This window comes from Brachionichthys hirsutus, unplaced genomic scaffold, assembly GCF_040956055.1.
Source record: "Brachionichthys hirsutus isolate HB-005 unplaced genomic scaffold, CSIRO-AGI_Bhir_v1 contig_485, whole genome shotgun sequence".
Classification (NCBI taxonomy): Eukaryota; Metazoa; Chordata; class Actinopteri; order Lophiiformes; family Brachionichthyidae; genus Brachionichthys; species Brachionichthys hirsutus.
The window spans coordinates 27780-38925 of NW_027180577.1; the positions used below are offsets into that span (position 1 = coordinate 27780).

Below are 11146 nucleotides of genomic sequence, written 5' to 3' on the forward strand. Positions count from 1 at the left end.
AAATTGCTGTTGATTTTTCACCAGTCAGCGTGCTGCAATAATATACAGACGCATACAGTGTTTCAGTCTGAGATATCGCACCTGTGCATTCCGGTAGGGTTCAGGTTCACTCCACTTCCACTGATAAAGCTCTCCTTTGGAGCTGATGGCCACCAGCTCTGAGAACATGGCTCCAATGCTCACAAACTTCACACCGTCCTGGTAGTTTAATTAGACATTGTACAGCACTGTCACACAAACCAACACTTAAGATCTTAATGTTCATTGTTTACTACTAGTGGACACCAATCAAGTGTTTTTTGCTGTTTATATTCCTCCTACCTTGTCAGGCCACCACTGAAGCTCATCTCCCAAGGAGACAGGGCTCTGAACAGGGATGTTCTTCTTGTCCAAGCTGGGCTCGCCTTCACGGCTGGTGGAGCCTCGCTCTGTGTCGAACGAGGCCCCATCCAGCCATCGGCGCTCACGCAACCTCAGTACAGACTCACGCTCACGCAACAGCTCTGAGTCACGCTCTAAGGGGAGAAGGAGAACTGGTATGCAATAAGGTCACACCAGCGGGATAGAAGTAAGCCACTCTCTGGGAAAGACCCGGCAACAAAGTTTGAAGAATAGAGAGAAAAATCTAGATTGCAAAACTACTGAGTGGGAGTATAAATGAAACGGAGTCATGTGTTAAAATACGAAGTAGAAGGGAAAGTGGACAGACCGAGAGAATGCATGCATAAGGGCTGAGTGGGCTAGTTAGGGTTTTAGAATTAAATGCATTGAGGGGTTCCGGTTAAGACAGGTGGGCCGAGCGGGCCTTTCTCAGAGAGCTGACCGTATGTCCTACAGCCATGCAGCATAAAACCAATTACTTATTGCCTCCAACACCAAACACCCTAATCGACCACACGCCCCCTCCCGCCCCCCCGCCCCCCACGCAGACAGAGCGTTGTTGTTCATTTCCGCATAGATGACGGTTTGTCATTTGTTTATGTTCTTCATTCCACTTTCTTAATTAATTAAACTGGTCGTGTGTTCTACAGTTTGATCCAGCGCAGACTTTTCCCAGTTGTTTGTCAGTTTAGGGAAGTCCATAACCCGTAAACCCCCTTCCAGTCGTTTGGGGTACCGGTCGTCATGGTTACACAAGCAGTGACTAGGATGTTTCACCATTTTAAATACTTTTTTGGCCTTTGTATAACACGCTAATCAAAGCGCCAGTAGGTAATGTTGTCTGCAGAAGTGGTTTCCCTCAAAAATGTATGTGTTGACCAGGTGATTGGTTTACTACATCATGTGGGCGTGTCTTACAGAAAGGTCAATTACAAATCAATCCCAAAAGGGGAGAAACCTTTCCTGGCAAAAAGCTTTTAAACTTGCATTGCTTTTATAAAACTAACACAGCTAAGTATATATATATGCAGCAAAGAGGAAACAACAATTAGTAAAGTTGTTATTTTTGTGAAGAACTATTTTTCTTTTCTTAACTAACTTCTTATTTGAATCTTTTCTAATCCATTGGAAAGCGTTCTCTTATAACCCATCTCAAGCGAAACACTGCCAAATTGTACCAACACGTCTACCGTGCGGTTTCATTCTTTAGTCATCCCCACCAGTAACCATCACCAAAGACGTCACCGAAGCCTGCAGAACATCATGCCCTCCCTTTATTTGTTAAATCTGAGTTGTTGAGTTACCTCTAGAGGATCCCAGGCGAGACAGCGAAGACCGTCTAAAAGAGGGATATCCGAAGTAGCTGATGTCCTCTGAGAACATGGCGTCCGCGTCAATAATCACGCTGGAATGGGCCGAGTGAATGTCTGCATCCAACAGGGACATCAGATCCTCTGCATAGAACAGAAACACAACAGGCGTTATTGTTAGAAGATATATACAGTAGTCCCTCGATATAATGCGGTTCATCTTCCGCGACTTCGTGGAGTTTTTTAATGCGATTTCAGATTTTTCTTTTGCACTTGAACGCGCCTTGAAGCGACCAAGAGGCGCGGTCATTACAATTAAATTCGTTATTTCTAAAAGCTATCATGTTTATTTGTTAAGCGTTTGTTTTATAGCACTCTTATTCTGTGTAAAAAGAGCCTTTTATTTTGTAGGAGCATAAACGTCAAGTCCCTTTTGGGTTTTGTTTCTTCCTGTTTATATATGTAGCCGCTGCCGTTCCGCTGTGCTAAGCTATCCAATAAAGCAGCATGAGAGGCTAAAGACAGCACGAGTAGAATATTTGTTCTTCTGCACTCCAAGCGGCTCTTTCCTCAACCTGCACGCCTTAACATTATTAACAGGAAAACGTTTACTGTACGTACTATATATTTATATTTCTCAAACAAATGTTTAGTTCTGAAAACAGTTTTTGATCTTTGGCGGAAAATGAGGGACTACTGTATATAAAACATTTTAGGTATTCTTATTTTTATAGCTGTACGGGTATTATCGCGAATATGACTCAACCGTACACACACCGATATGAATTTGATAAATGCTACCGAGACTGAATTTGATGCGATTAAATGAAGTCTATTTGTAATAGAATGTTCTGAACTGCTACATCATCTCAAAAGTAGCTATCAACTAATGAAATTGCAAATATTATCATCACGTTTGATGACTCATTGGCCCTTTTGTTGTTGTTGCCATTTTCAGTTTTACTAACAAACCTCCGGGGAGGTAGGACTCGCTGGCTGTGTCATCGCCATCATCTCCATCCTCATCATCCCTGCTCAGCAGGTTGTTAACGGCAAGGTTGACATCCAAGTTGGTCCTCTGGAGTTCTCTGATGATCACACTCCGTGACTTTCCCTGAAGGACTACCTGGGCCTGGAGGAAAAGTACAGAGATATAGGTAGAAAGCAGCTTTTAATTCTTATTGATCCCTAACAGCGCTGTTTTTTTGTATGTTCGAAAGACACCCAGGAAAGACCAAGGATACGTTTGTAAGGACAAAACATGCTTAAAATGCAGCGTTTTTCGTACCTGAGTAATAAGCTCTTCGGGGATGACAGAAGCTGGTATGACCGGCTGAGGCTGGCTACCCAAAAGGCCAGAACCACGGTCCCTCCCGGTTCGGATCACCCTGGTCTGCCGACGGGAGTCGCGTGCTGGCGTCGATGACCTGCCCGATGTTCCTCCGCTTCCACCTCCACCGCCGCTCCCTCCACCTCCACTGCTGCCACCTCCTGCTCCACCGCCCCCGGCTCCTCCTCCACTTCCACCTCCTCCACTGCCACCGTTCACCCCAGAGCTCCAGCGACTCCTGTTACGTATATACGGTGCCAGGCCGTTGTCAGGTACCAAACATCATGCGACAGCCACATCTGTGTATGAAAGGACTGCGGCTCTGCGACAGTAGAGACGTCAGCTAGCATCACGCAGCATTAGCAGAGTCAACTCTCTTTTACTTTTTCCATCCATGTTATTTGATGCCAGTTATTCATTACAAATTTCAGCACCATAAAGTTCACGCTACAGAATAACGAACACTGTGGGGAAAACACCCTCGAACCGCTGCAGCGTCGCTGCTGCGCTCTCAACACCAAGCTGCCACAGGACTGTTTGTCCCTGTCAACTCTGCCAGAACTTACCCAAGGGTGTTGCCTGCCAGTCTGCCAAGTGTGTCAGAGCCAGACAGGAACCAGGGCGGATCACTAGTCCTGCCTGGCCTGGAGCTCCTTCCTGTCCCTGAACCGCTGCTCAACTTTGAACTGGAAACAAAAAATGGGAGATCAGGTACAAACCTACAGAGGGCCGAAAGATAATTATTACCCGGGTAAAAAGAAGCTAAACTTGCCCCAGGTAATCTAAAGTCATACCTCTTGGTTCAGGATTCGTTGTACAAATTGCATTACAAGCATACTGTGAATTTTGGAGACTAGCATGGCAACACCCTTGGGAATCAGAATTGGCTGCAACTCGTTCCTCCTTCAAGACTTTCCTTTTCAAAAAGTTCTTGGTGTTTTGGGTCTGCAACTGCTTTCTCCCATTTCAGAATTGATTTTAATGGAATGCATCCTCAGCCTGACCAACAGCAGTTTAATATGTCAGATGTCAGAAATTGCTTGTTTTAATCCTTACGGTTATTTGTAGTAAGGAACCAGCATCATTCTAGGAGAAAAAAAACGTCCAATTGCTTCTTTCTCAGTCGACAAGGGCTAAATTCAAAGGAATCACCACGAGTACGCCTAAGCATGCGCGGAATGTTTTGTACTGGACATATCCATGAGCAATTGGTTTTCCAACTCGGTGCCAAAGCAATCTGCAGGACACATCCCACCATAAAGAGGTCTCTCACCCATCGCTGCCATCCGGTTTGCTGAGCTCCAGGCGATCAGGCTGGACAGCAAAGCTGATTCTACACACGCGTCCATCCTGAAACAGATGCGTTTCACATTTCACAAACAAAAAGGGTGACATCGCTTGTTAAGTGGAGTTTATACAATTCGAAAGAGAAAACTGAAATCGCTGTACACACTATGAAGTCAAACACTACATAGCCTTTTGCACACCTCATGCTATAACATATTTTAACTGTCCATTCCTCTCAGAGGTGATGTCATTATGACTGCATCCAAGCCAGTTCAATTAGATCGCACTGATAAATACACTATTGTCCACAAGGTTTCTTGCACAACTGCAGTGTTTAAAAAAAGGAAACGGTTGACTCCACAGATGAAGAACACGTTTCCATCCACATGGCCAGTTTGCTCAAGTTTCTGCTAAAGCCCAAATTAGCAAAATGAGGTCAATTACTACTCTTCCATCCTTCTCAGTCTGCACAAAGGTCTGTTAATGGCTTTTTTCTCTCTTCTACTAAAAATCGAAAGAGAGGCAAATTCCCTAATGTCCTTATTTCATTTCAGGTCATCCGCCGATGGTGGCCCAATTCCAATTTACATCTTCCTATTATAATGAACTGCAGAACTGAAGTGGTGGCCTGGCCAGCAAATAAAAAAAACAGTGTGTGTGTGATTAAATACCTAAAGCCATATATACATATATAGGTAAGTGCCTGATTCCTACTTAAATGTAGAGTTTCATGACATTACCTCAAGAAGAAATCCGGCATGGTTCGGACCAACGACGCACTGCTTTAAGGTGGCCTGCTCCAGTAGACTGAGGTGAGGATGGCTGCAGTGAGAAAGAAACAGCACAGATAAGAATAAACAAGTTCCTGCTCATATTTTATTTTTTATTTGGCAGGGTAACTTCACAGATGTTCAACCAGCTTTGATATATTACAATGTGGGGAACGTTGAATTACTTTACATTTCCTCTGCCCCGAGCACTAGCTCACCTGCCAAAGAATGCCAAAGTGATGTAAATTAAAAACATGAGCTGCCCCTCCCTAGCCAGTTAATGTCAATTCATTTTTACCTTGCTTGACAAAAAACAGTGTCCATGTATTTTGTTAGCTTAGATAGCAAGTTGAAGTAAGTGCGGCACTGATGCTTCTTTTCTCGGTTCCTTGCCGAATAAACATAAAAGCTGAGGAAAAAATAAAAAATCCTTGACTGAATCCCTTCTGTTTGCTCTTTAGCAAAATATCAGTATCCTTCAAAAAAAGAAATTTTTGCAAAAAAAGTATTTCTCTTAATAGTCACTGGTCGTATCATTTCTAATTGAATGGGCTAAAGTAAGTGCAATCCAATCTGCAAGAAGTCACCCTCCAGCAAAGGTCTTTATTGGTCTGACGCAGTTCACCCTCATCGATGCAGGTTTTTCACTTTTTGAGCAGGAGGAAATCTGCACAATACCAGTCTTCCTCTGGTAATCTTTAATCCAGAAATGTCCATGTTTCTACAGTGTGTGCAGTAACGTTTCATAAAAAGATTCTGTTCAGCTGGGAAATAATTATTCAATAAAAAGAAATCACAAACTTACCTGTTATAGCTGTATTTATTGAGTTTCTCTGAGACTTCACGGAGCCTGACAGGAAGACGGAGAACAGATGCATGAGAGAGTTATTTAGGACAGGAGTAATTGAGGGTATTGACTTGCGCATTGCTGAAAGGTCACAATTACTATAATGCATGATCCACTGCATGCTTATGACTCTAGCAGACCATTTCAGTTCATTTTAAGTGGCTTTAACTCGTGCATCTTTTTAAGTCATAAAACAAAAGAATTGGAGGAACTTTTAGTTCACATTGCTTCCACACATTTCCTTACAAAAACAATAATCCGATTGTGAGGTAAATAACAATGATCCATCCTTGATGAGCATTAGCAAATCTGCACCGGGGCATTAAGGACTCCATTGGTGGCGCAGCATACCTAAAGTCAAGATCGTTTTACTTGCAGCATCGGCTGTCAAACATGATGAAACGCTTGCTCCGGAAGACAAACATGTAAACATAGTTGTCACAAATTGTTAACCAAAGCTGACAACACACAGAATTAGAGGTAACAGTGCCAACATAGTGGCTTTAAAAACACACACGGCCATCCCTTGTTACATAATGCCTCTCTCTCTCTCTCTCTCTACAAGAGTCTCTTAATTGTTTTCTAGTAAGTCCACCACCTGGGAAAAAAGCTAACATTTTGCACCTCCCCGTCCCCTCAATAGACAGTATAATGTGTCTATGAAATTGTTACAAGTATATATCTGCATAACTTTGCATCACTATTAACATTTAACAATTAAAAAAGGCATAGATCCACAGCAAAGATGAAATGTAACCTTTTTTAGTCTGAACCAGAAAAGAATTCAAGTGCATCAGTTTGCCTTAAATTCAAGAAAATGTAATCCTTTTGCACATTATAAAACATTTTCAACCAACAAATTGAGACATTTGATGAAACAAATTAATTTATGTATATTTTTCATCAACAACTAAGTCAAGGGATAAGGCTGTCAGACAAATCTTCGATTTGTGGCGGCAGCAAGAGGTCTGTGAACCACTTATCCTCCAATCACACAAAATCACCTGCCATGGGGTAGGTTTGGCTTTCGACTCCTCTTGCTATGTTATTTTGTTACACGGTTTTGTTAAGCACTAAAAACATCCCAATAGACCACTGTGTTATACATCGCACCTGCATGCTACCTAACACATGCACTAGTGAGTAACAAAGAGCACTGTAGATAATTGCCTTCCGAGCGGTGCTGTTGTATGATTGTTGTGTCCTGGTATCAAGATACAAACACTGACTGTTAACTCCTCAAACCTCAATGGTATTACCTCGTTAGTGGCTTCTATTTTATGTCTACAAAGTCTAAAGATGAGGGATTTCCTTGATTTTGCGTGATTTCTACATATAAACCTATTTTATCCACAGATCTTGTCGACCTCCGCAAAGGTCTTAAAGTCAGCCGCTGTCTCCGTCTGCGCTGCCATTGAATCACTGACAGCCCCGCCGACTTGCCCGAGCCGATGGCTCGGCCCCCCTGCTGCATTGCAAGCGCCCGTTTAGCTTGGCTGGACAGGATGAGAAAAGACGTCACCCGTCTGGTGAAAACGCAGAAATGACCTGTGCCTCACACATACACTGTCAAAGGAGAAACATCTTCACACTTCAGGGACAAATGATTGACTCATGCATCCCATCCAAACACTTAAGAGAATATAGTTAAGCCAATAATCATTCAGCTCAAACAATTAGCACCAAACTAGCAGAAACACAAAATCTACTAGCCTCAATGAACAAATTCAAAAATCGTCTCTGAAGTACAGCAAGGAATGCTATTTGCAATCTGTTTATGTGTCGAGGAAGTCCTCATTTAGGTAAAAAAAAAACCCACTCACATTTGTTTGAGCACATGTGCCCAAATATCCCTGCCAGACAATCACTTTGAATGATCCAAGCCAGAACAAGGTGCTTTATTTCAGATACAAGCACTTGGCTTCTTTGACAACTGCAAATTCCTCCATGAGGAAAGAGAAGAGGGGGCCTCCCAGTAACACATGGTGCCTGCAGCATGCAATGGCATGCGTGCCTCAGGAAGAAATAGCTTTGGCTCTTTAAGGAACTGATGGCCCATACCAACAAGATATTTCGAGTGTTTTAGAGTCACTTCCAGCAGAGTAAACTAAGCTTTCCTGTCAGTCATAACAAAAATGCCCCCCAAACTTAAATGTGCACCAATTTGAAAAAGGAATAAACACTGATCGTACATTTTGATCTCAAAGGTCATTCTGAAGAAGAAGAAAGGACTCAAGCTCATTGTCCATAAATGGAGTTTGTCAATAATCAGTTCATCTTCAATGGATGATATAAATAGGTTTATTATTATTATTATTTATTCTTTTTCATCAAAAAACTATAAATTTCTTTTAAAAAATGACAATAAAAACATATTAAACCATCACTTCGCTACAAACAGTTTCTTTGTGTAAGAATGAAGTAATTAAATTGCACTGGCAAAATCGCTAACAATGGACAAAAAAGGAGGCTGCAACGCGATGTGGAGAGAAGAACCGAGCGTCGCTCAAACACACAAGAAGCATAAGCGTGTACGCTTATTAGAGGAGACGTCAGGATTAACGTGGAAGCAACGCTGCAGATCTCAGATATTTATCACAGCACTCATTGTTAAACACAGACAAACGAAATTATCATTTACAACACTATTTCAAAGTGTGCCAAAGACCTCTCAAAACCGTCCGGTCACAAAAGACATCAAAATCAAAATATTTAGCATTGTCAAGAGCGTGGTATCGTATCCGCCTAATAGCATTAGCTATCAGTTAGCTAACATTAGCTACTTCATTGATCATGATTATGACCGACACGGCCACAAAACAAACAGTAATATATATCAAACGAGTCGAAATTAAAGCAAGAACACGAGACATAGTAGATCTGCTCCAACTTTATGGTTCACGACCTTTATTTCCCTCTCTTTTCCCCATCCCCCAACCCGCATTGTCTATCTCAACTTTGACTATGAGCCAATCCTCCCAGAGACGCAAGGAAACAAGCCTGCTAGCGTTAGCTTCCCGCACGACAGCCAGCTCACACGCTAGCATTCATGTTAGCAGCGGACCGCCTGCTTAGGTAGCAGCAGGCTAACCAGGGTTGCTCAAGATGCCGGGCCTCGATTCAACCCCGTAGGGGGTCATTTATATTCTTTAAACCCAAATTCACACGCACGACAATACCGACGTGGCCTGTAAATGCCACCTTGAATTATCCATGTCGTTTCCCCACAAGTAAATACTGATTTAATAATCTTTTCTACGGGCCTCAGTAAAATACCTGTCATTGAGCTGATCTTCGGTCCCGGGTAGCGGGTGAACCACGAAGTGAATGGATGTCATGGGCTCAATCCGAAACCACACAGAGAGGTGTGGAATATGTGGAAACCGATACTCGTTCGACTACTGTATATATGTGGGACCATAGGAACCGTTTAATGGCCAAAAAAAAACCTCGCGTTTAGATCCCAGCCTCCTCACCCACACGCCGCCATCTTAACTCTACCAGGTTTCTCGTCTGTGTGTTGATAAGCGCACATGTAACCGCTGTGCTGGTTGGACAGGGAGCACAAACAGGAAATGTGTTAAATGAGTCCGGATTGGCCCGAAGAAGAAAGGCAGGAAGCGCGTCATCACATATTACTATGTACACTGATTCACGTACCAGTCTTTGTTCTCATTCAGTTAGTGTGATTGTGCTTATTTGGGTTTTATATAAGCTTCATTTGCATTCAAGGATTTTTATATCAAATGCGAAAGAAAGAGTTAGGTATCACAATCGTATTTAGTAGGATGTTGAATTCCAGGCCTGATTAATCACTGAGGGTTTCTGCGACTTTGTTGTGCTTTCTGGCGTGAATGCCTTGTAATAAAGACTCAGGTTCAGCGGAATTATGTGACATTAAATTATAAAATGACAAAAGTCAATGTTGCAGAAGGACATATACAGTACCAGTCTGTAACCCAGAAACGACTTAAAATTAAGCCACTACATTTTAAGTGAACACAGTCATCATATTCAGAATATAGTCAACATTAGTCAGGTAATGGAAAAAGTCAAATGGGAGCCATAAAGTGAAGTTGCTATTCTTACACCAGAATTGTATTTAAAACAGAAATATGTCAGATCTGAGCTCTATAACGAAGACTATCAATCCGTTCATGTAGCACTCCCTCCCATGGAAAACATTCTGAGTGCGTAATATCCCAATAAACCCAGTTAAAGTACTGCAAGAATGCTCGCCCAATTTGGACATGAGAATATGAAACAATCGTGATGTGGAATGAGGAATATCCTTTAACAAATCTTATAAAAACAAGTGCATCCTTTGATCATTAGTAACCAGTATTTAAATCTTGGGCAGTTTCCTGGATGTGAGAATGTGAATAGGCCTTTTATGGTAGACAATCAGAAAAAGTACAGGAAACTTCATATACCATGGATCACAGGATGAGTAGCAATTCTTCAAATAAACAGATACACAGTAGTAATTTTTGTATTTCTGGCTTGCAAAATATTTCATAGAATCGTTTTTACTACAATGAACCTACCATAATCAAGGTCTGTATGTTAAGAAAATCTAAAACTCATCTATGAACTAAAGATTGTAATGTAAACCAACAGTTAAAGCACTCGGAGAGCGCAACCATCCGCCAAGCAGCTCATTCCCCACCAAAAATTATAGTCTTATTTTATTTTATTAAAATGTTTAAATTAAATGACCATAAAATATACATTGAGAAATTTATTACACATTGACATCATTATTTCAGCAATTATTCAGCACTTCCTTGGCAGAGGTAATGTTATTTACATTTATTTATTTTTATCCATGATCCACATGGTGATCTAGTTCATCATCAAAAGGTTCTAAATTGTTCTTGGTATCTTTACACAAAAAAACAAGAAAAGTAAACGTGAATCAGAGATAGTGTGTATTTTTAATTGATTTTTCAATCCATAAATGGGTTTTCAATGTTAACATTTCAGATTTTTTCCTGAACTCATTCTTGATCAGCTCCAGAAGACATTTTGCATGGTAATTCATATCACACCCCTTTATGACTGTGATTTTTGGTGACTGAATTTGAATGCATATTTGACAAAATATGATTTTTTTGAAAAAGCCTCCATTATAAGTAGAAGAGAAAATCCGGATACTTTTTGGATCCAGACGGGTATTCAGATTGCTCTCAAAATATAATTATTTTTCATCGAGCTCAAT

At 41.4% G+C, this 11146-nt stretch overlaps 1 protein-coding gene across 1 annotated transcript in view; it reads right to left on the reverse strand.

Annotated features, from left to right (window-relative positions):
- The window catches only part of LOC137916025 (E3 ubiquitin-protein ligase UBR5), a 35634-nt gene extending 26371 nt beyond the window's left edge, over window positions 1-9263 (reverse strand). The window contains exons 1-10 of the mRNA XM_068759146.1: window positions 9202-9263; window positions 5884-5928; window positions 5049-5130; window positions 4295-4371; window positions 3588-3707; window positions 2980-3259; window positions 2664-2823; window positions 1686-1835; window positions 322-533; window positions 82-198 (exon numbers count right to left, since the gene is read on the reverse strand). Coding sequence (XP_068615247.1) covers window positions 82-198; window positions 322-533; window positions 1686-1835; window positions 2664-2823; window positions 2980-3259; window positions 3588-3707; window positions 4295-4371; window positions 5049-5130; window positions 5884-5928; window positions 9202-9263 — 1305 coding nt within the window. The remainder of the gene's footprint in view (window positions 1-81; window positions 199-321; window positions 534-1685; window positions 1836-2663; window positions 2824-2979; window positions 3260-3587; window positions 3708-4294; window positions 4372-5048; window positions 5131-5883; window positions 5929-9201) is intronic.
- Window positions 9264-11146: the final 1883 nt, after the last annotated feature.